This window comes from Aotus nancymaae, unplaced genomic scaffold (assembly GCF_030222135.1).
Source record: "Aotus nancymaae isolate 86718 unplaced genomic scaffold, 86718_ANA_hifiasm-v0.15.2.pri h1tg000083l, whole genome shotgun sequence".
In the NCBI taxonomy this organism is placed as follows: Eukaryota; Metazoa; Chordata; class Mammalia; order Primates; family Aotidae; genus Aotus; species Aotus nancymaae.
The window spans coordinates 2203749-2229273 of NW_026988498.1; the positions used below are offsets into that span (position 1 = coordinate 2203749).

General features: G+C 36.9%; 1 protein-coding gene across 14 annotated transcripts in view; it reads left to right on the top strand.

Annotated features, from left to right (window-relative positions):
- The window catches only part of TASOR2 (transcription activation suppressor family member 2), an 83125-nt gene that overhangs the window by 31712 nt on the left and 25888 nt on the right, over positions 1–25525 (top strand). For 2 of the 14 annotated variants that reach the window (XM_064369063.1, XM_064369062.1), the window contains 11 exons: positions 960–1032; positions 4394–4485; positions 6991–7115; positions 7198–7217; positions 7319–7418; positions 10093–10193; positions 10829–10932; positions 13788–13860; positions 13958–14020; positions 17653–18372; positions 22440–22682. In XM_064369063.1, the coding sequence (XP_064225133.1) occupies positions 7075–7115; positions 7198–7217; positions 7319–7418; positions 10093–10193; positions 10829–10932; positions 13788–13860; positions 13958–14020; positions 17653–18372; positions 22440–22682 (1465 nt within the window). In that variant the 5' untranslated portion in view covers positions 960–1032; positions 4394–4485; positions 6991–7074. Of the gene's footprint in view, positions 1–959; positions 1033–4393; positions 4486–6706; positions 6845–6990; positions 7116–7197; positions 7218–7318; positions 7419–10092; positions 10194–10828; positions 10933–13787; positions 13861–13918; positions 14021–17652; positions 18373–22439; positions 22683–25525 lie in introns of those variants that run through there. The other 12 variants (XM_064369061.1, XM_064369065.1, XM_064369057.1 and 9 more) reach the window with 9 other exon arrangements.

Here is a 25525-nt window from a genome sequence, read left to right on the forward strand (position 1 = left end):
TTTCCTGTGAAGATTTTTCTGGTTTAAATTACATGATTTGGGAGATAAACCATGTAACTTAATAAACTTTGGCATTCTGGCTAACTGAAATTGTTTCATTCAATATTTGAAGACTGAACATCTGTATTGTTACCTGTACCTAAATTATGGGAGAAAGAAATGACTGCGTATAGGATATGTCTCCAAAGATATGTATGGCCTCCTAGATACATTTTAAACAATACCAGAGATCTAAAATAATTCAGAGTCAATGTTTCAGTTAGGCTAATGGTTTATAAAGAAGGAGGGCAGATTTATGTAGCGGATAGTTAGCACTAACATAAAATAAGGACTATATAGTAATACTAGAAGAGTTTAATCCCTTTTTAACTTAATCATCTAAATTCAAATAAGATGTTCCAGGTTCTTACTAAAAATGACATTTGGCAGTTAGACATTTTGAAATTTCATGGTTCTAAAACTGTAGTTGGAAAATAAGTCTTCGAATGGACTTATCTGTTACCCTGCTTAATGCTGACATTTTTGTTAATAGAAATGGTAAAATTCTATGAAAAATTTGGGCCATTAATCAAAATACAGATTGCTTTGCAGATTTCTTTGTGCAAATTTTTGTTAATAGAAATGGTAAAATTCTATGAAAAATTTGGGCCATTAATCAAAATACAGATTGTTTTGCAGATTTCTTTGTGCCATAAATACCTACAGTGAGCAGATTATTTATTTTAAAGCCTATAGATTAGGCCAGGTGCAGTTGTGGCTTATGCCTTGTAATCCCAGCATTTTGGGAGGCTGAGGTGGGAGAATCGCTTGAGCCCAAGAGTTTGATATCAGCCTGGGCAACATAGTGAGACCTTGTCTCTGTTGTATTATAAAAATAAAATTTTTTAAAAACCTTACAGATTATAACATTATTTCATTGCCTCTTCAAAGACTGAAGCAAAGTAATATCTTGTTTAAAGGCAAAATTGGTATGTCAGTGTGGACTCCGTGTTGGCAGCAGTGCTGTTACCACTCTGGGTGATCCAGCCAAAGGTAAGTCTGTAAAGAAAAAAGAATCTTAAAAAAAAAAAAACTTTTTACAAGATGAAGTGAGGTTTAGTTAGTTTTATAAGATACGTATACTAAAAGCAAGTTTCATTAATGTCAAACAGTTCATAATGTTTAGAGTTTGAACTTTAAACATATAACTGAGATTTGAGTCTAAAACTTAACAGTATTTTTCAGTGTCAAGAGATTGGTATTGTCTTGAGAATCTCTTCTAAAGTATCACAATGGCAGTTAGAATAGAGAATAGATAGAACTGACCAAACTTGGCACCTATGGAATGTGAGGGATAAGAGAGGAAGTAATCAAATATAAGCTTTTAAACTTATACTGTAGTGATAGTTATTAATAGAAAAGTGGTACAGAAGAAGAGAAGCAGATTGGTAGAGAAGTCGATGAGTTAAAAAGAAAAATGTAATTGTCAAGAGAATGAATTAGCACTAACTGTTTTTAAGATACAGTTTCTTCATCTGTAAAACATATTAAACTACTTTATAGATTGTTGTGAGGATTAAGTAAGACTGTCAAGTGTTTAGCCCAGGTTTGCACCTAGTAAGTTCTCAGTAAATGGACAGTACTACTTTGAGTTGAATTTGAGAAATAGTGAGATTTTCAGGTGTTTCTGAAAGATAGCCTGTAGGTCATAAAAATAGTTGGGAAAGGGATCAGAACTAGATTTGGGGCTGAGGTTGTGGAAATGGGGTGTGAATTGAAGCTAAGACATTGTTAGTGGGATGGCATGGAAAGAGAAGATGGCAAAAACAGAACTTTTGGGTCATTAATGGGACCAGGGAGGGTATGGGGAGGTACAGCAAGGATAGAATGAGGAAGTGTCAAGAGCAGTCATGGAGACTCAGGAAATAGTTTCACAGAAAGCAGAAAGATCTCACGAAGAGGGGTATTTAGGAGTGTCAGGTGCTACGTAGAAAGTAGAAATCAGAACTGAGAAAGATTACTGGGCTTCATGACTATAGATTCTTGCTGACCTTTCATATTTTTAAACTGCTTTATTGAGATATAATTCAATCATATAATTCACCCATTTAAAGTGTACAATATTTTTTAGTGTATTCCCATAGTTGGGTAACCATTGTAACAGTCAATTTTAGACCGTTTTTATCACCCCAAAAAGAAATCTCGTGGCCATTTTTTTAGTAGTGACTCCCCATTCTCTACCATCTCCACTCAAGGCAACCACCAGTCTACTTTCTGCTTTTATAGATTTGCCTATTCTGGACACTTCATATAAATGGAATCATACCATATACGGTCTTTTTTAAGTAACTTCTTTTAGCATGTTTTAAAGGGATATTATAGCATGAACCAGTAGTACTTCATTCCTTTTTATAATTGGATAATACAGTCCTGCAGCACTTAACAATGGGGATACATTCCAAGAAATGCATTATTAGGCACTTTTTTACTCAAGTAAACATCACAGAGTGTACTTAGACACACCTGGATGGCATAGCTTGCCACACACCTAGGCTATATGGTATAGCCTGTTGCTCCTATGCCACAAACCTGTACAGCATGTTACTGTACTGAATATTTAAGGCAGTTATAAAACACTTATAAAACAATGGTACGTGTTTCTGTATCAAAACAGAAAAAGTACAGTAAATATATGGTATTACAAACTTAAGGGACCACTGTCCTTTATGTTGTTGATCAGAATGTTATATGATGTGGTATATGATTGTATTCTGTTATGTGGCCATACCACGTTTTCTTTATCCATTCATCAATTCATGAACATATGGTTGTTTCTACTTTTGGGCTGCTATGAATAATGGTCCTATGAACATGCATGTACAAGTTTTTGGGTGGACATAATGTTTTCATTTGTCTTTGATATATAATGAGGAGTGAAACCACTGGGTCATGTGATAACTCTATAAAACAAAATTAAGATTTACATTCAACTCATCTTCTAAGGGACAGTAAAAGTGATAAATTCATAACCCCAGTAACACTGCATAAAACTTTTTTCTTCTCCCTTATTTTTTCACCCCACCTTCATTTAATTATGAAAAATTCAAACGTAGAAAAAGTAAAGAGCATAGTATAATATACCCATCACCTAAGTTTAACAGATAATATGCGTTATTCACTGGGTGCAGTGGCTCACGCCTATAATCCTAGCTCTTTCGTAAGCCACGGTGGGTGGATCCCTTGAGGCCAGGAGTTCAAGATGAGCCTGGACAACATGGCTAAACCTTGTCTCTACTAAAAATACAAAAATTAGCCAGGCGTGGTGGCGTGCACCTGTAATCCCAGCTACTCAGGTGGCCAAGACATGAGAATTGCTTGAACCTGGGAGGCAGAGGTTGCAGCAAGCCAGGATCACGCCACTGCACTCCAGCCTAGGCGGGAGAGTGACAGACACTCTGTCTCTAATATACATAGTTTTAGAGACAGAATGTGTGTGTATATATATACATACATACAGAATGTATATTATATATACACATACATACAGATATATATATATGTTATGTATACATATATCGTAGGTATATATGTGCTCTGTATGTATAGATACTGTATACATACAGAGGATATATATACACACATTGTATGTATACACATACAGAGTATGTGTATATATATGTATATATGTACACACATACACATTGCATTATTTGCTTCATTTGTTTAAATTTTTTTCTGGAGAATTGGAAAGTAAATTACAAATAACCACTATAGCTTATATTTCCCCAAAAAAAAGGACATTTTTCTACATTCCTTTAATCTTATGATTTCATTGCTGATATTTGAGAAGCCGGCTTCAGTAGAGTAATGGAAGTAGAAACTGGATTGATTGTTCCTGAAAAATACACATTCTTCAAAAACACATATGCTGGTGTTGATAATAGAATTAACACTACTACTTATATGTATTTTATAGTTTTTGGCTTGACTAAAACTGGATAGTTTTGTGTATAATAATACTAATACTTTCAATGAATAATAGTTTTTAAAGCTTACTGGTCTTTTAAATCTTCATGAGCACCCTGTGGTGTTTGTGTCTGTGACCCAGGCCTACCCTCCCCACCTGAGTGTCTTATTCTTACCTGGAACCCAAGCTTCTTACCACAGAATCATTGCTCTTGTCCACTCTATCACAGTTTTCTCACTCATTGTCTCTTACATTTCAAAAGAAGTGCCTCACTTGAGGAATATCCCTGAAGCCTGTCCTTTCCTCCTCATTTTTCACTGCTGCTGCCTTGTTGAAATCCTCCTCTCTGGTCTCAACTATCACAGTAGCTTTCTAATTGGTCTTTTTGCTTCTTTCTCCTCTCTGATGAGCAATCTACTGTTTAATCTATATTTGATACTTTTACAGGTGTATACATTTCCAAATACTCTGACTATCTTCATCCAAGACCATGGTATCATGGGAAATCTGGTTATATTGTAATTTTTAGTCTAATTAAGGTAAAGTCTAAATGTGCTGTTATGTGATTTCCTTTTAAAGTTTAAGGCTGTCTGCCTTTAATATTCTCTGTAGATCTTAGCTGAACATAGTCCTCACCAAAGTTAGCTATCCAAATTCAGGAAAAGCAAAACTATTTTTCCTTTTCTTTAAAAAGAAAAACTTTTTTACTCATTTACTAGATTGTAAACTTTTTTTTTAACTTCAAAAATAGTGAAAGGGTATGGCAGAGAAAATTCTTACTCTCACCCGTCAGAGCTACTTTTTAAACATGAAATAACAGAAAACAAGTAGCTGTTTATAAGATGATGTGATTACACTTAAAAAAGATGAATTTAAAAAAGAGCATTCATTGTCTAATTTAAATGGTCAATATAATCTTTATTTTCTTTCTCCATTGACATCCAGATTCACAGCTTCATGTGGCACCTAGAACTGATGATGTCACAAATCCTTACATGCCCTAAATGGTACTGTTTAAGTGAATCATGCAATTAGAATTTTCACACAAACAGAAGGGAAACTAATTTTTTATGTGATTGGGCTTCTGATGACATTTCTGTGGTCTCGTTTTACTGTTTTTGTTTTAGCTTTCTTACTATCTTAAATTCGTTGGTTATCAGCCTAGCACTAACTGACCTTTAATTAAAAAAAAAAAAAAAAAGAAAGAAAAAAGAGTATGAACTCTTAATATTGTAAAGTTTGTTCTCAGTAAACTGGAGGGAGAGTAACATTGCTTTGAAGTACAATTACTGGTTTTCCTCCCTTAATCTCCTCTTGCTCTATGATGAGTGCTGCAGAAAGTATGGCTACCAGTGCAGATAATGAGCATTTCGGTTTTTACTTATTTTAGTTTATGTTAATCCTCAGCCTTGGTTTCTTGCCACTGGCTGGAGATTGCTGTTTTAGCCTCTATCCTCTTCAGTCTTCATTTTATTTCATAACATCGAACCACACCTAGAACCGTAAAATGTTTGATGAGGAGATGGTAGAGGTGATTGGTTACCTATAAGTACTATTTGTATGTTTTGACTTAGTGGTGGTTTGGCCTTTGGTGGTTCTGTAAATGAAGAGGCAGGACTTAAACAACGATAAAACATTTTCACTTTTGAACCTTTTTTAAACATTTTCGCTTTTGAACACAGCGAAAATGGTAAGAAATAATTCATTGATTCTTTTAGTTTTTTTTTCTTGAGTAAATGTTTCATCATAATATTCATGCTTATGTGCATATTTATTGGAGTACATATTGTATATTTTTATTTTTTCCTATATATTGAGTTCTTAACCCCTAAAAGGAGTTTGTATGTACTTAAATGCTCACTCTTTTATAACTTAATAACATTATCTTGTGAACATTTTCTTATGACATTGTATTATTCAAAACAGCTTTTTAAAATCATTGGCTGTTTCATATGGTAAACTTGGCTAGCTGCTTTTTTTTCTTTTTCTTCTTTTTTTTTTTTTTCTTTTTTGAGAGACATGTAATTCTTGATGGAGAAAAATCCGTAATGGAAAATACTGCTGGCTATTAAGTGACCGGGGCCAGCTGCCTGCTAAGAACTTTGCTACATATTTGCTCCTTGTTAACTTACTGGGCCCTGGCATAATAGAAGTATCTCAGTCTATAATTTGCAACTCATCTTACTTCAGATTGGAAACACATCTTTTGAAATTTTAGATTTTGTCATCTTTTACATTACAGTCACCAAATAGCCATTCAATGACCATAACATAAAAGATGGTGGGCAATATAGTTTTTCTTTTTTTTTTTTTAATTAAATTGAGATAGGGTTTCTCCATGTTGGTCTGACTGGTCTCGAACTCCTGACCTCAGGTGATCCGCCCACCTCGGTCTCCCAAAGTGCTGGGATTATAGGCGTGAGCCACATCACTCAGCCTTATACAGTTTTTCTTTTAAGGAAATGGCTGTCTTAAATTTAGAGTGATTCATATATTTCTTTGATAATGTGATAAAAATTATGGATATTGTCTCAGATGCCCAAATGTCCAAAATTTTTAAATACATTTTTAAGGGTTCATGGATAATTAAAACGATTTTTGGCCTTAAGATTATTGTTTTTCTGAGAAGTATAGTTCTTAATACAGTTATTGTTAGGAGGGACATATCTACATCCTTGTTAGACTACTTCGAAATGAATCCTAGAGTAAAGGTTATTGCTGTTTGAAGGCATCTGATTAGTTTTAATATTTTCATTCTAGGGAAAAGTCAAGTTTGTGTCCGAGAATTATACAACTAACTATACTAAGCCATCTTCTGGCTATGATTGCCATGTGGCTGAAAATACTAACAAGGTTTCTAACAAGACGAGTCATTTTCGTGCCTTTGAGCTGAGTCAGGTATAGTCACCTGTGAATGAATAACACCCAAGATACATGTCTAAGTCTAATGTGTTAAATTTCAGGGCTGGGTGGGGTTGAGAAAAACTTGGTACATATGCAATTCCATAGTGTTACCCTGATAATACTTATTTTTCTTCTTTCAGTGTTACTTTTACGAACTTTCAGGCAACACTGTTACTGAACGACCCAGACAGATCTGTCCTTACATAATAGTAGCTTTTCGCTATATGGAAGCTAAAACTATGGCACCACCAGCTCATAAAAGCATGTAAGTAATTTTATGCATGCTTTGTTTTACTGAATTTGTTTCTTTTGCTCTTATAAAAATGTTCTTTTTTTTTTCCTACTAGACTTGAATGCAGTGAAAATGGTAAGAAATAATTCATTGATTCTTTAAGCTGTTTTTTTTTTTCCTTGAGTAAATGTTTTATAATAAATAATCAGTTTTCTTTCTCACCTTCATTTCTTAAGTTCTCATGTCTCCATGGAAAGGGAAATTAATTATTCAAGACCGTATGCTATGTGATATAGCTCTTTGGTCCACTTATGGTGCAGTGATTCCAACACAGCTGTAAGTATTCAATGTTATGTCCTTTACTAATGCTTGTAGTACAAGTTTTGGTTCTGCTCCCCACCCCCCCATTTCAAGGTCTTTATGGGTGGCATTTGTGTAAAATACAGCAACTGTTCTTGATTTTAGATGAGGGTACATTTGAGTAGATGTATAGCACACAGGGTATGACATAGGCGACCTAAATTCTAATTTATTAATGGGAAAATGACCTTTTGGGATAAGTTAAACTATATGATACTGGAAATTTGGCCTTCCCCAAGAAATAAGTCAGATTTGTCTGGTAGCAAATAAAGCAAATTATAGCCACTTAATCTTACTATTTTTATTAACATTTGCAGTATCTGATTTTCTAATTTTAACATGATTCTCTTAGAAAAATATTAAATAGAGTAGCTGGTACATGTATTTACGTTAGAAGCAATTATCATAATGAATATTTTCTCCTTGGGAACTGTGAAGAACATCTTAAACATCTTTTTTGTTCAGCCTGTTCTTAATTTGTACCCAAAACCATTAAGAAATAGTCATAGTTTAATTGAAACAAAAGGTGAAAACTAATGTGTTGTAAGGATTCATTTTTCTTTCTTTCTTTTTTTTTAAATAAAGAAATTTCTGGCAACTTTCATTTAACATTTTTTTTTATTGGCCTTTTTAAAGAAGAGTTAGGAGTATCATAACCCACAACATAAAAATTATATGAATAAGTAAATAGGAGAGAAGGGAAAGTTCTTCCTCACTATTAGAAAATCACCATTTGACAACACTGTAATATATGCTAAAAACAGTCGTTGAAAGGAATAATATTTGCATATCTTAGCAACATTTCCCCACTACTTGCTTATTAATCACAAAGGAAAAAATGCAGACTTACCAGTGGAGTAAACTGGCAGATATCCATCTTAACTAAGTGGTTAAGTTAATGATAGACTTATCCTGATTAAGCAGCATTCTGCAAAATTATCTGTATTTCTCAAAATACCCAAGTCATTGAAGTAAAGAAAGACTAAAAACCAGTTCCAGATTAAACGAGACTAAAGAGATGTGATTACTGAATGCATTGTGGCATCTTGGATTGGACATTGTTTTCTTTTTCTGTGAAGGAACTTAGTGAGACAGTTGGCGGCATTTTAATTTGATGTAGGTTAAGTCACAGTATCATAACATTGTGAATGTGTTGATTCTGCATATTGCTTTGGGGTTATATAAGAAAATTTCCTAGGAGCCGGGTGCAGTGGCTCGTGCTGGTAATCCTAGCACTTTAGGAGGCCGAGGTGGGAGAATTGCTTGAGTCCAAGAGTTTGATAGTAACTTGGGCAACATGGCGAAACTATGTCTCTACTAAAAATACAAAAAATTAGCTGGGTGTGGTGGCACCTGTTTGTGATCCCAGCTACTGGTGAGGCTGAGGCAGGAGAACTGCTTGAACCTGGAAGGTGGAGTTGCAGTGAGCCGAGATCGCCCCACTACCCTCCAGCCTGGACAACAGAAAGAAACCTTATCTCACACACAAAAAAAAAAAAAACAGAAAGAAAGAAAATTTCCTTTTTATTTTTATTTATTTATTTTTTTGAGACGGAGTTTCACTCGTTACCCAGGCTGGAGTGCAATGGCGCGATCTCGGCTCACCGCAACCTCCGCCTCCTGGGTTCAGGCAATTCTCCTGCCTCAGCCTCCTGAGTAGCTGGGATTACAGGCACGCACCACCATGCCCAGCTAATTTTTTGTATTAGTAGAGACGGGGTTTCACCATGTTGACCAGGATGGTCTCGATCTCTTGACCTCGTGATCCACCCGCCTCGGCCTCCCAAAGTGCTGGGAGAAAATCTCCTTTTTAAAGGAATCACACAGAGAGGTATGTCGTGTAAAAGGCATGAGGTTTGCATCTTACTCCCAAAAGGTTCAGAAAAGAATACCATGTGTGTATAGAGAGAATGACAAAGCAAACATAATATACTGTTAATATTTGGGAAATCTGGATGAATGGTATTAAAAAATTCTTTGTACTATTTTTGCAACTTTTGTATAAGTTTGAAAGCATTTTAAAATGAGTTTTTAAAAAGGAAACAGGGCTGGGCCCAGTGGCTCACGCCTGTAATCCCAGCACTTTAGGAGGCCAAGGTGAGCAGATTGCCTGAAGTCAGGAGTTGGAGACCAGCCTGGCCAATATGGTGAAACGCCGTCTCTACTAAAAATACAAAAATTAGCTGGGCATGGTGGCACATGCCTATGATCCCAGCTACTTGGGAGGCTGAGGCAGGGTAATCGCTTGAACCTCGGAGCTTGCAGTGAGCTGAGAATACACCACTGTACTCCAGCCTGGGTGACAGAGCCAGACTCTAGCTCAAAAAAAAAAAAAGGAAAAAGTAGTCATGAAATAACTCTTAAATAGCATAATTTAAAAAAAATTCTTAACTCCTGTATACATCAGTTTTTGACACATCTGAATATTTTGTCTAACTGAAAACACGTATTCAGAAAATGTTAATGTATTGGCAGACCATGGTTTATGGGTCATATATTTGAAAATCTGTACTACTTAAAAGTATATATGTTATTTAACCTGGAGTTTATCAGTTTGTTTTTGTTTACATTTATATTAGAAAACCAAAACTTACGAAAGTTTACATCCACTATTTATTATTCTGCTTCATATTGTTGTGTTGTTTTTTAGACCACAGGAACTAGATTTTAAATATGTAATGAAAGTGTCTTCCTTGAAAAAAAGACTACCAGAGGCTGCCTTTAGAAAACAGAATTACTTGAAGCAAAAAGGTCTGTTGAAATGTAATAACACATTACTTATCCTGGGCTTTGTTCTGGTTTCTTCCAAACATTTACACAAACACACTTCTGTCTCATTATAAGTGATTCTTAAAAGGGTCTTTCATGAGAAAGTTGTAGAGTTACTATTTTCTTGAGTTCTTTGGAGGCCAACTAGAAACTGAAAGGTAGTTTCATCTAAGATGACAAAGACTAGCTTTAACATAGAAATATTGATACAATTAAGCAAACAGATATTAAAAGCATTTGGAAACACTGTTCCTCTCAAGGAGAACAGAGATTTTGTTGGTTTTATTTATCTATGTACTTTTAAACTCAAAGAAAAACCATGAGAAGGAAATTTCTTGGTCATTTAAGTCAATTCATGGAATACTGATGTTTATTCATGTAGTATGTATTTGTCTTGTGAATCCTATAGCAGTGTCAGTATAAATAAGAGCATTGTTTTAAAATAATTATTTTGATAACTTTTTATGAAGGAATTTTGTAACCAAGAACATTAAATGATAAAGGTTTTTGAGTAGTATTTCTGTTCTTTCATTTGTGCAGCATGTAAAATGAACAAATTGACTATAAGTACATAATAGTATATTAAAAATGAGATGTTTTTCTGGTTTTCTTTACAGTCTGTTTCCAAGATTTGTGCTTCAATTTGTATGAGGTGGAACTGTCCAACAGACAAGGGGAAAATATAGATAAACTAACAGAATGTATTAAAAACAAGCAATTGGTAAGAATCACTAATTTAAAATATAATTATTACGTTTTTCTTAAATTGATATGTAAGTATTAGTTGTGCCTTGATAGAATGATTTAAATTTACTGAAAGGAGTTTCGTGATTTGTATATTATTAATGTAATATAGTATCTGTGGGGTATATGTTCCAGGACCCCCAGTGGATGCCTGAAACTATGGATAGTACTGAACCCTATGTATACTGTGTTTTTTTCTATACATACACACTTATGATAAAGCCTAATTTATAAGTTAGGCACAGTAAGAGATTAACAACAATAATAGAATAGTTACAACAATATGCTATGATAAAAGTGATATGAGTGTGGTCTTTCCACCTCAAAATATTTTATTGTACTATACTTGAGTACTCCTTGTCATGACCAAGGTGGGTGGTGCAGGCATTATGAAGTACTGCTATTGCCCTAATGAGTGGGTAGCATCTACAGCATGGATACACTGGACAGAGGGATGATTCTCACACTGGGCAGGATGGGGCAAGAAGCAAGAATACAAAATACTCCCTAAAGTCTGGCATGGTGGATCACACCTATAATCCCATTACTTTGGGGAGACAAGGTGGGAGGATTGCTTGAGGCCAAGAGTTTGAGACCAGCCTGAGCAACATAGCAAGACCTTGTCTCCACCAAAATGTGAAAAAAAAAAAATTTTTTTTTTTTAAACTAGCCAGGGATAATGGCCAGCACCTGGGCCTCCCAAAGTACTAGGATTACAGGCATGAGCCACCGCACTCAGCCTAAGCTTACAACTTTTATGAATAAAGGGGAAGAAAATATTCTTATGATGGTCTTATCCCAGACTGCATCTTTAACTCCAGCCGAGCTTCTGTAGTCCCAGCCGGCACTTTGGGAGGCTGAGGTGGGTGGATCATGAGGTCGGGAGTTCAAGACCGGCCTGACCAACGTGGTGAAGCCCTGTGTCTGCTGAAGATGCAAAGATTGGCTGGGCGTGTTGGCGCACACCTGTGGCCCCAGCTGCTCGGGAGACTGAGGTGGGAGGATCACTTGAACCCGGGAGGTGGAGGTTGCAGTGGGCCGGGATTACAGCACTGCACTCCAGCCTAGGCAACAGGGCAGGACTCCATCTCAAAAAAAAAAAAAAAAAAAAAAAAGAAAAAAAATTTTAATGTCTGGCTCTGTACTTTGCAGTCTGCCTGTCTAATTTAGTAGACTTTTGAGGAGGTGGCACTGGATATAACATGTCTCTGTTATTTTTAGAATTAATTGATTAAAATGTTTTGCTATTTAAAAAAAAAAAAAAAAAATTCAGAAATTCAGGATCTGGAGTCATTACTAAAGAAAATCCAGCATCACAAATTCCATCTGAAACAGAAGGTGACTGAGGATGAGTAGTCCTGGCTACTCAAAAGGCCGAAGTGGGAGGATAGCTTGAGCCCAGGAGTTCAAGGATGCAGGGAGCTGTTACTATTCCACTGTGCTGCAGCCTGGCTGACAGAGTGATAGCCAGTCTTTTAAAAAGAAAAAAATAGTCCAGGTGTGTTGGCTTACACCTGTAATCCCAGCACTTTGGGAGGCCAAGGCCGGCGGATCATGAGGTCAGGGAGATCGAGACCATCCTGGCCAACATGGTGAAACCCCATCTTTGCTAAAGTACAAACAATTAGCCGGGCCTGGTGGTGCGCACCTTCAGTACTATGCACAGTTTCAGGCATCCACTGGGAGTCTTGGAACATATACCCGACAGCTACTCGGGAGGCTGAGGCAGAGGAATCGCTTGAACCCGGGAGGTGGAGATTGCAGTGCAGTGAGCCAAGATCACGCCACTGCACTCCAGCCTGGTGGCAGAGTAAGACTCTGTCTCAAAAAAAAAAAAAAGAAAGAAAGAAAGAAATAGACTCTCAAATCATAGTTCCCATAAGTCAAGGAGCTTGGAAGAATATGGAGGAGACAAATATGTAAACCATCATATGCTCTAAAACACATAGGGGCTCTCATAGAATCTTGTTTAAACTCAACATAGTGATTCTTTTTGTGACATATTAGTTTCATAACTTAATTGTAATGTAACAATTAGAAAAGAAGTCTTATTTTATATATTCACTGTTACTAAATATTATATTGATTTATCATATGTGTAGCCTTATCACCTATCAGCTTTGAATAAAATGTTCTGTTCTATAAAATGATATGTTTTGTTGAGGTGTTTTTTTTTTTTCACTGAAAAATCATTGTATGAATATTGGATTTTATCTTTTATGTATATATAGATTTTTGAAATGGTGAGCAGTGGAAAAGAAATATTAAATTCATGATTTAGAACAACAGCTTTTAGACAGCTGCTGCCTGGGGACAAAACTGCCCCAGTTACTGAAAACATTGACATTTCAAGACTTTTTTTCTTGAGCTCAAGAGAAGTCTTTTATTGGATGGTATTTTGCAGTCTTTCTAGTTTTAGGGTTTGGGGATAATGTTCATGTGAACATGAGCTTTAGATACTACTTATATAGGTTTGATTCATCTTGAGTTTATAGTGGTAACATATTGGCTGTTAGGCAATGGCATGCAATGTCAGCTGTCTCAGTGAAAAAAAAAATAAGCCTCTTCTGATTGATCTGTCATGTTCTCGAGCACTATTCTAACACTAATCCTTCATGTTCTGGTTATTTTATATAGCCTTAACAGGGCCAACATTATTTCAGCTAAAGAACTTGCAGTTTCTGATACTGGGGACAGAATTCCCCTGATTCCCATAACATTTCCAGAATTTTTTCTCTTCTTGAGGTCAGAATTCGTTAATTAGTATGGTAGAGGGAGGAGAGAGGGATTGCAGAATATTCTTTCATTTGAATTTTTTCTTTTATATTTAAGGCAATCATCAAATGCTTAGAAGATCGAGGGTTTTTCATTTTACTTACATCATCAGCCTTACTGTCAGAACCAGGTATAGACAACTGTTTTTGAAAAAAGTATTTTTCATTATGTTTACTTTTGCTTTATAGGATCAACCTAACTTTTCTTCTGATTCTCATTCTGCATAGATTTTGGAGGCAAGCAGATGGGTCTGCATGGGTTACATTTATTCCATTCACCCCTGTCAGCAGGTGAGGATACAGTGATTTCCAGCTCACTCTGACTGTTGGATATATTTAGTCGTCATCTGACTTGACTTCTCAGTAGCACATGACACTGTTAACCATATTTTCCTCTTAAGTGACTCTCTTCTCTTAACATGACTGGTTTACCCTTCTTGACCTCCCTTATAGGTTTATGCTCACCTCTGAGCCTCAGTCCCATATCTCCACTTGTCTACTGATGTATCTCAAAGGTGCCTTAAATTCAGCATGTCTAAAACTGAATTTGTTATTGAATTTCACCACCTTCTCTCCAATAAATATGGCTCAGGGTCTTCATAGGTGCTGTTCTCCTTATCTGGAGTATTTATTAGTCCTTTTCATATCAAGCCCATACATTCTTAAGGTGATGTTGATCCACCCAAAGGACCAAAACGTGGCTCTTGAGGGCAAAAAATTATTACTCATACAATGCATAAACAGATATACAGTGGTATTAAAATTTTGGAGGGCAATATGGGGGAAAACATGGGCCTAAAAGAGCTGGGGAGGAGGATGACTAAAAAGATTGAGAATCACTAATCTAGCTTATTCCTCCTATCAAGCTCAGTTTCACTGTCACTTTCTTATTCCCTTCACCACTCTTTGCCCAACTTAAACCCCGGTGCTTATTTGTTACCTATTTAGTTTAAATTTTTATTGTGTAATTATTTGATACTTACCCTTGTATTCTACTGTATCCCTAGTGCCTAGCAATGCCAGGCACCTATAAAATAATAAATATTTGCTAAACAAATAAATAAATGAGAGTTGGTCAGTCATAGCAGCTCAGACTTGTAATCCCAGCACTCTGGGAGGCTGAGGCAGGTGGATTTCTTGAGCTCAGGTGTTCCGAGACCAGCCTAGGCAACATGGCAAGACTCTGTTTCTACAAAAAAAAAAAAAAAGAAAAATTAGCCTGATGTGGTGGCTTGCACCTGTGGTCCCATCTACTTGGGAGGCTCAGGTGGGAGGATTGCTTGAGCCCAGGATGTGGAGGTTACAGCAAGCCAAGATTGTGTCACTGCCCTCCAGCCTGGGCAACAGAGTGAGACCCTGTCTCAAAAGAAGTCACTTTATTTTATAATTACACCGTGAATGTTTAAACATAAAACTCTATATAGTATTCATAAAGCTATAATCAGTATAAAAATGTTTTTAAACTTTGTTTAAAAAATTCAATTACTGGCTGGGCTCAAACTACCAGAGGCTGAGGTGGGCAGATCACAAGGTCGGGAGATTGAGACCATCCTGGCCAACATGGTGAAACACCCCGTCTATTAAAATACAAAAAATTAGCCAGGTGTGGTGTTGCATACCTGTAGTCCCAGCTACTCGGGAGGCTGAGGCAGGGGAATTGTTTGAACCCAGGAGGCAGAGATTGCAGTGAGCCGAGATCATGCCACTGCACTCTACCCTGGCGACAGAGTGAGACTCCATCTCAAAACAAAAAAAAAATTCAGTTACTTAAAGCAGAAAGCTGTGCTTTCCTAGGCATCACTGCTTTGGAATAAGCAAAACATTACCTATGCTAATAACATAATCAGCAGTAGCTGTTTGCAATTTTCAAGCATCTATCATATCAGGTTTTGTGGTAGAAGTAATTGATTTAGCAATCCATAAGATAAGTATTCTTAGAACCATTTCAAAGATGAAGAAGCTGAGAGTTGAACTTGTTCCGGATCTAACAGCTAACTCCAGAGCTGGCTCCTGTAAGATTTCTGATTTCTTTTTTTTTTTAAGTTGTAAACGAAAGTTTCAGGTATTTCGTTGAAAGATTTTAACAAAGCAAAAGTTTAAAATTCTCACATAAATATAATATGAACTTGCTAAGTGTCTGCCTATATTTGTATCAGGCAAAGAAGAAAAAGATCGAGTGGCCGGGCTCAGTGGCTCACGCCTGTAATCGCAGCACTTTGGGAGGCCAAGGCAGGCGGATCACTTGAGGCCAGGAGTTTTTGCCAACATGGTGAAACCCCATCTCTACTAAAAATACAAAAATTAGCTGGGCGTGGTGGCACGTGCCTATAATTTCAGCTACTTGGGAGGCTGAGACACAGAATTTCTTGAATCTGGGAGGTAGAGGTTGCAGTGAGGTGAGATCACACCACTGCACACAGGCTGGGTGACAGAGCAAGACTATGACTCAAAAAAAAAAAAGGAAAAGACCAGAGTAATAACTTTATAGCAATTTAATTTATAAAAACTTTTGGCCCTGAATGGTGGCTCATGCCTGTAATCGTAGCACTCCAGCAGGCTGAGGCAGGCAGATCACTTGAGCCAGTTGTTCAAGACCAGCCTGAGCAACATGACAAATCCCATGTCTACAAAAAATACAAAACTTTTAATACCTAGCCACATTTTCCTTTTTACTGTTATTTGTTCTTCTTTTCCTTTTTCTAATACCTGCAATAGTGCTAATGTATTTAACTAGAACTAACTTCTTTTTTCATTCTGAAGTTACTTTTCTTTAAAAAGAATGGTACAATTTTCATTTTCATTTACTAGGCCCTAAAGGCCTTTGTTACTTGTGGCTTTATATTACTGATAACTCTGAAATATTTTAGGATTTTATTACCCAATTCATAGAGACCAGACCTTTCTCTCTTTTTTTCTCTTTTACTGTTTTCTTTATTCATCTGCAAAAAAAAAAAAAAAAAAAAAAAATTAGCACTTCAAAGCATGGGCCAAGGAGAGGAGGTGAAACAGACTAGTTTATTACTTAATTTTTAGAAGTTTTTATTTCATTTAACAGAAAAAGATTATAAAATTAGCAATTACCATTCCAGTGAGATTTGGGCATTATTTAGGACATCTACTTTTTTCAGTTCAGTTGATTTGCACTAACTTCTGAAAAGAATTTGAGGTGAGTTCAATAAGGTACAGCTACAGTAAGATAAATTTTAAAACAAAATAAGAAAAAGTAAGAAAGCAAATCTCCCAACTCTAAAGGCCATTGCTATTGCTATGATGGACCAGTGAGCCCCTGAGCTCCTTGTTAGGTGAGATGGAGCTGGAGGCAGGGTATAATTTACTTGTTCTAATCTAGTGATTGTTACTTCTTCTAATCTAGTGATTGCATGTCAGATGATTTTTTTTTCCTTTGTGAGATGGAGTCTCGCTTTATTGCTAGGCTAGAGTGTAATGGCATGATTTCAGCTCACTGCAACCTCCACCTCCTGGGTTCAAGCGATTCTCTTGCCTCAGCCTCCCGAGTAGCTGGGACTACAGGTGCGCACCACCACGCCCAGCTAATTTTTTGTATTTTTAGTAGAGATGGGACTTTCCCCATGTTGGCCAGGATGGTCTCTTGACCTTGTGATCTGCCCACCTTGGCCTCCCAAAGTTCTGGGATTACAGGTGTGAGCTACTGGCCATGATTCTTTAACAGTTCAGTTCAGAGAGAGAGAGAGTGTATGTGATTTCAAATATATGGAGATAATATTTGTTAAATGTACCTGTAAGTCTTCTATTAATTGCCATTTGGGTTGTCATTTGTAAGACTATAACATACTTAACCATCACTTAATTTTGAAATCTATAGCATTTCTTTCCTGAATGTTTTGTTTTTAAAAAATTAACTTCAGGTGTGTAATACATGTGTGTGTATATATATATTTTAGGGGTGAAAGATTTGAAAGTTGAAGATGACATCTCAGTGAAGGTGATACCTATTTTACCTGCCCTTAATTGTGCCCTGCTAGAAACAAAGAAATCACTTCCTGAAGAAAGAATCCATCCAAACACATTAGTAAAGCATCACTTCCAAGAACTGTACAAGGTGGACAGAAGCCCTTCATTGACTGTTGCTCCTCGGGAGAGAATGAAAGACCCTACATTCTTGGGGAAATTGCCCAGTGGTTTTGACTTGATTCCTCCAGCTGAAAAGTGCCCTTTAGAGTCTTTAACTGAGTTGCACTCTTATTTTTCAGACCCTAGTGCTTACATTTTGGAAGTGTCTACTGCTTTGGACTTGTTAGCAGAGCATCCTCAGTCACCTTCTGTTTCAGATGGAATTTGTGATGCTGGATTTTCTTTAGTAATGACTCCAGATCCTGAATTTCTTGACTCAGAGGCAGAAGTAAGAAAAGAAACTGAAACAAGAAAGAATTCTGAAGAAGTGTTGAAAGCAAAGAAGAGAGTTGTGGTTCCATTGAGTCCATTGTCAAATCTGAGAGTGCAGCCTAAAAGGAAGGCCAGCATGCCACACGTGGTGCAGAGTAGAAAGATGAACTTGTGCCGCCCCTTTCCCAAAAGAACTGCTCCCAGAGCAGACAACAGCCCGGACTCTCCAACAACACTTAAGTTAGTTAAAGGACAGTTTCCTCAGAAAAGAAAAAGAGGTAAGCACTATTTTTATGGGTTATTAGAATAGTTGTGGCCTGGCGCCGTGGCTCGTGCCTGTAATCCCAGCACTTTGGGAGGCCAAGGCAGGCGGACCACCTGAGGTCAGGAGTTCGAGACCAGCCTGACAAACATGGTGAAACCCTGTCTCTACTAAAAATACAAAATTAGCTGGGCATGGTGGCACGTACCTGTTGTTTCAGCTACTCCGGGTGGCTGAGGCACGAGAATTGCTCGAACCCAGGAGACTGAGATTGCGCCATTCCACTCCAGCCTGGGCGACAAGAGAAAAACTCCATCTCAAAATAATAATAATAATAATAGTTGTTGTGTTCAGTCCCTGTTACTTTCTTGGTCCCTGTGGACTGCAGCTTCACAGCATTAGTTAGAAGATTTAGAATTGTCATCATTTCTCTCCAGGTGATTTGTGTGCCTCCTAATGCCTGACAAGCACTGATTGAGATAGCAGCTGAAAACCAAGAAATAGGAAAGACTAAGATACCTCAAAAGCCTACCCACCACCAACATGTTATGTTCCACTTGTAAAACCACTCACGTGGTTTATATTCCATTCTAAGAAAGATGATTGTCTTGTTTCTGTGCCATCCTCTTCACAAATGGAGGTAGAAGAGGATCTTCTAAAATCAGGCACATCGGTACCAGCAAAAGGTGATAGCTGATAGCCTGAACACTTATAAAGAGGAGGGAAATGCCTGGGACCACCAAAAGTAAAATAGTCTGGGGCAGAGTTTCTGATCCTTTATGTGTATTACAGGTTTTATGTGAGCACCTGAATTCTTCACGTGGTTTTGATGCTCCCTGAAAATTGAGAATTAGAGTCTTGAGCCACTTAGTGGGAAATATATTTTAGTGAACATAGCACAGCAAACCATATGACTTTGGCCTAAAGTCATCTCAAATTGTGTTTTGCTGTATTTTCTCTAAAAGAGCAAGGAAATATATGGGTGACCCCTTTAGAGAAGAAGGCAGCACAGTATGGCTGAGGGGCCACTGTACTTGTACCTGTGTCATCTCTGGCTGCCCTCATGCTCTGTTGGCAGAGCCAAGCAGCTATGACTAAAGCCACATGACTTTCAAAGCTGAAAGTATGTACTGTCTGGCCCCTTACAGAAAACGTTTGCCAACCCAATCTGTAATATTTTGAATTTGAAAATGTTGGTGCCCAAAGAAGAAACATCTAGGATATAGCAATCCCCAGGATTCTAAATAATTCAGAGTTTACCCTATGGAGGTTTTTGTTTGTTTGTTTGGGGTTTTCTGTTTTTGTTTAGAAACAAGGTTTCTCTCTCTCACCCAGGCTGGAATTGAGTGACATGATCATGGCTCACTACAGTCTCGAACTCCTAGGCTCAAGTGATCTTCCTGCCTCAGCCTCTGGAGTAGCTGGGACTACAGCAGCATCCCGCTAATTAAAAAAAATTTTTTTTGTAGAGTTGGGGTCTCACTATGTTTCCCAGGCTAGACTACTGGCCTCAAGCCATGCTCCTGCCTCAGTCTCCCAAAGTGTTGGGATTACAGGCGTGAGCAACTGCACCTAGCCTTGGTTTTATTCTGTGACATCACAAATAGCGGTTTCTGTCTTATTGTGGAATGAGGTGGGGATGTGTATATTTAGGATGATAAGTGGAAAGTTATGGTGATATAAAACACTGCACCAGACTATATAACTATCTGTAAATAGATTCCAGGCCAACCATACTGTTCTATGTGAACCAATTTAAGATACTGAATCAGTTGTCTGTAACTCAGCATACATTGTTACTGTTTCTCAAATGTTTTTAATTGTATCCACTGTAAGAAATATGTTTGATATTATATTCCAGTACCTACAAATTCATACGTGACTGAAACAAAAATTTCAAAAAAAAAGATTATGTGTAAATACAGTCTGATACCTTCTATTCTGTTTCATTTAAGAAAGAATTCTGGGCTGGGTGTGGTGGCTCATGTCTGTGATCCCAACACTGTGGGAGGCTGAAGCAGGTGGATCACTTGAGGGCAGGAGTTCAAAACTGGTCTGGCCAACATGGCGAAACCCCGTCACTACTAAAAGTACAAAAATTAGCCAGGTGTGGTGGCACATGCCTGTAATCCCAGCTACTTGGGAGGCTGAGACATGAGAACCACTTGAACCTGGGAGGCAGAGGTTGCAGTTAGCCAAGATCATGCCAGTGCACTCCAGCCTGGGTGATAGAGCAAGACTCCATCTCAAAAAAAAAAAAAAAAAAAGAATTCTGTTTGTGACACACTGAATTTATTTTATAACCCACCAGTGGATTAATTGCATGCAATTTGAGAAGCATGATATTGAGTGTTCCATGTAAACAGAACAATCCCTGCAGGATCACTTTGTTTCATTTTGCTTTTGTTTTTCTCCCAGTACCTCAGGGTACCTGGGAATATCTTCCCTTTCTGTTTGTATAGATGTTAGAAAGTTTTCCCCTGGGTCCTGGTTGTCTAATCTTTTTCTTTTTCTTTCTTTTTTTTTTTTTTTGCTTTCTTCCCAGAGGTGATCCGAACGCATTCTTTTTAATTTAGTCTAACCGTTTTCCTGATTTATTTTTATTTTGCCTTTCCCCATGCTGAAGATTTTAGAAAATGTAATTAGAGTGGAATGAGAAGTCTTATTCTTAAAAAAACAATATGCTGCTTTAATACTTATTAATATAATAATTTGGTAGGGAGGAAAACAATCAGGCTTGAAATGTACGACATTAAGATATTCTGAAAACACTTTTAAAACCATTCCTTTCTCTAACCCCCAAAAGAATAAAATGAAATGAGTCTCTTTTTTTCTCCTACATTTCACTAACACTCATCACAGTTTCTTAAACTGTTTAATATCATCTTTAGTGTCCTTAGTGAGAAGTAGAATCTTCTGTATAATGTAATTTAAAAATATTTGCCAACATTTGTATGCGTGATTATTTCATATGATATCTTTGAGGCTAAATTTTAATTCTTAAAAGATTGAAACACCTCTTATTGTGTGTTATAAGCAGGTGTTTAGTATTTTCTTTTTCTTCGCATCCACCTCCACCTTTAGCTGTTTTCATACCATGTGAGAAACAAAGCAAAACTTCTGAGAGAGATGATTTTGTGTAAGATAGTAGATGTGTTGGAAATAAAACCAGTTGCAAACTTTCCTCAGCCTTCCCATCTTTTAAAAGATTATTTTTCAGATGGTATTAAAATTTGGATGTCATCTAAATACCATCTGAAAAATAATCTTTTAAAAGATGGGAAGATACATTTGGAGAGTAAAGTAGTAACATAAAATATATGATGTGGCTCTCCAAATACATAACATCGCTCTCTATACAACCTCTTCTCTGCAGTGTGGTTATAGTTTTAACCACATCATCTTGTGGGAGCTGTGTTGCTTTTTGTTTAAACGTAAGTATCTATATCCTGGGGCTGTGATCTTGCATATTCAATCTTACCTGTCACATTAGTCAGGAAGGTTATGAAGGTTGTTTCCCTTTTTGAGACAGTGTCTCACTCTTGCCCAGCCTGGAATACAGTGGTATGGGCTCCAGTGATACTCCCACCTCAGCCTCTCGAGTAGCTGCCACTATGGACACATGCCACACACCTTGCTAATTTTTTAATTTTTTTGTATAGACAGGGTCTTGCCATGTTGCTCAGGTTGGTCTCCTACTCCTGGGCTCAAGCAGTCCTCCTGTCTTGGCCTCCCAGTGTGCTGGGATTACAAGTGTGAGCCACCACTCCCAGCCCAAAGTTTGTTTGTTTTTTTGTTTTTGATGAAATTGTTACAAAGTTATTACTCTGATCTACTTCTTCTTTACCCGATAGGGATATAAGCAGACACTTAGCAAATTCATATTATATTTATGTGAGAATTTTTAACTTCTGCTTTGTTAAAATATTTTAATTAAATACCTGAAATTTCATAGTTTATTCCCCATTACTAAAGTTGCTCCCCTCAAAAAAAAAACTGAAAAAAAAAAAAAAAAAGAAAGAAAAGATATGCTGAGTATCTGGGCCCCTACCCCTTAAAAAAATGATGTCTTTTCTACATAAGGTGCGGAAGTGCTGACTGCACAGTTTGTACAGAAAGCCAAATTGGATAGGAAAAACCAAGAAGCTCCTATTTCTAAAGATGTTCCAGTGCCAACAAAGGCTAAAAGGGCAAGGAAACAAGAGAAATCTCCAGTCAAAACTGTTCCAAGGGCTAAGCCACCTGTGAAGAAATCTCCACAAAAACGGAGAGTAAATATAGTAAAAAGCAATCAGAACCCCAGAATCAGAAAGCAGCCACAACCTGGTAAGAAATACTCTTCCTATAAATTTAAACACCCTGATACAGATCTAACAGAGAGTGCAAGATAATATATTGAAATAGCATAAGAGCAGTTGAAATGTACCAAGAATTATTTCTGTGTTTTTTTAGTTCAGATATGAAAGAAAATAAACCAGTTTTCTAATGTAAATAAATTAGGAAAGTACAGAGGCTCAAACCTTCAAAAAATAGAGCCTACTTTTTACTTTGCAAAAAGCCTGAACATGAATTGTCTACAGGCATTAAAGTAAAAATGGCCTTATTTATGACTAAATGCAGAAGTAAGTAGTATCTGGCATTATTTTTCTGGACCATTATCAATTATAAAAATAGAAGATTATAAGTTTATCTGAAGGAAATTATAAACAGACTGTCCAGAACTATCAGTAATCCAGAATCCTGTGTTTGGTTTTATTTGTTTCCTTTTCTTTTTTTTTTGAGACAAAGCCTCACTTTGTCACCCAGGCTGGAGTGCAGTGGGATGATCTTGGCTCACTGCAACCTCAACCTCCTGGGCTTAAGGGATCCTCCCACCTCAGACCCCTCAAGTAGCTGGGACTACAGGCACATACCACCATGCCCAGCTAATTTTTTTTTTTTTTTGAGACAGAGTTTTGCTCTTGTTGCTTAGGCTGGAGTGCAATGGCACGATCTTGGCTCATTGCAACCTCTGCCTCCCAGGTTCAGGTGATTCTCCTGCCTCAGCCTCTTGGGTAGCTAGGATTACAGGCATGAGCCACCACGCCCAGCTAATTTTTTGTATTTTTAGTAAAGATGGGGTTTCTCCATGTTGGTCAGGCTGGTCTCGAACTCCCAACCTCAGGTGATCTGCCCGCCTCAGCCTCCCAAAGTGTTGGGATTACAAGTGTGAGCCACTACACCCAGACTTTTTTGTATTTTTTATAGAGACGGGGTTTTGGCATGTTGCCCAGTCTGGTCTTTAACTCCTGACCTCAAGTGATCCGCCTGCCTTGGCCTCCAAAAGTGTTAGGATTACAGGCATGAGCTACCATGCCTGACCAAGAAGCCTATATTTGGTTTTAAAAGGCATTAATTTTAAAAGTAATTTTACTTACTTAACTTTGCTTAAGTGACAAATCAAGTTTAGTCACATGAACTGCTCTAGTTTTGTATTTTCAGCTGCTAGACATAAACCTATGAGTTTTCTGTCTAGTTCTTCTGATTCTACTTTCTCCCTCATTTATTACTAGATTTTTAATATCTCACAGAGAGTAGGAATTCAGAGAAAGAAATTGAATTGTTGCTTTTTTTTTTTTTTTTTTAAAGCATACCCTGAGATGAAGTTTTTTCAGGTTGTTTTTTGACTGAAGATTTTTTAAAAGCTCCTTATGTCATTCAAAAACCCATATGCTGCAACTTTGGCTTCCAAACCAAATTTGAGCTCTTCTGCTTGTCTCTCTTGGGAGTTTATGCTGTGGATGCACCCCACCTCTCTGCGTTGAGCCTCTGCTGTTGCCACCATGCTCCTTCCCTTGTGGGCCATCTGTGCCTCCCCCATGCATCCTCTACCTGACAGGGGCTCGAAGTTAGTTTTATCCCCACAGGGAGGCATTTTCTCATGTTCTGACTCTCGCTAATCTCTCATTTCTTTGGGCTATTTGAGAACATTATAGAACTTAATTCATACTATTTTCAAATCATTTGATGTGTCTTGGTCCAATCTTTCAAATTTGTAAACATTATGAAAAACATCTTGTGTTCCTAGCGGTGTCATTTGAATTTGTTGCACTGAATTGGCATTGGCTTCAGATGTTTATTGACAAATTGTTTAATGGGAAGAGGTATACAATTGGATACTGGCAGAAAAGTGAGCCCAGAAAATTTAAAGTTTTAAAATATGTGTTCAAAATATTTTCAAAAAATTTCAAAATATTTGAACACATATTTTAAAAACTTATTTGTATTGCAAATATCTGTATGTATTGTTATCACATTCCAAGTTAACATTTTTAAATGACTATATTTAAATAATCTCTTTTTTTCTTAAACACCTATGTTAATCATTTTACTTCTTACACTTTAAACATCAAGTTTAAGAAGGCAGATGAAACAGCCATGTTGACCTCAGTTTGAAAATTACTGATTTAAATTAGAATCAAATGATAATTTTGAAGTCAAACCATCCTTTTGTTAATGAAACATGATTTTCTGTCCTTTTTATTCACTGAACTTTCTTTTTCAATGTAGTTCCTTTGGCATTGTCTTATGTATGTCTTAAATAGATAGAAATTATTGGTTTTTTTTAATTGAGAACTTGTAACAAGTTAATAATTGGGTGATTTATGTGAGACTATGTTTATTAAACTACCATTTTTTCTGGATTTCAATACAGTATCTTTTATATTCGGCCTTACTTGTAAGTAGTATTTTGTGTAAGGGATAAGTATATAAAGGCCATAATATTAACAAAGATAGAATGAAATTAGTGTCAATAAATGAATCAGATCATAAAATTAATTTTATGTTTCCAATATACCTGTGGGGCTAACAAGACAACTACCCGCTTTGGGTCCTTTTCATCCACCTGTCCCCTTTGGATTTGCTGTTTTAAATAAATACTGGGCAGTGGTTGATTAGTTTTACTCTTTCCCTGTGTATGTGCATACCCTTATCTCGTTCTAATTGATGAAGAAAAAAGGCTGGAGCTTTTTTCTTCTCTTTAAATGTATTACTCACTGGCCTTGGCTGGGGGGAGGTTAATTCATTTTGGACCTGCTACTATTATAAAGAGGAACACAGTTGGCTTTTCTGTTCATCTCTCTACCTGCAGCAGGTAGTCATTGCCTAGTAGAGTTGTGAAGTTGATC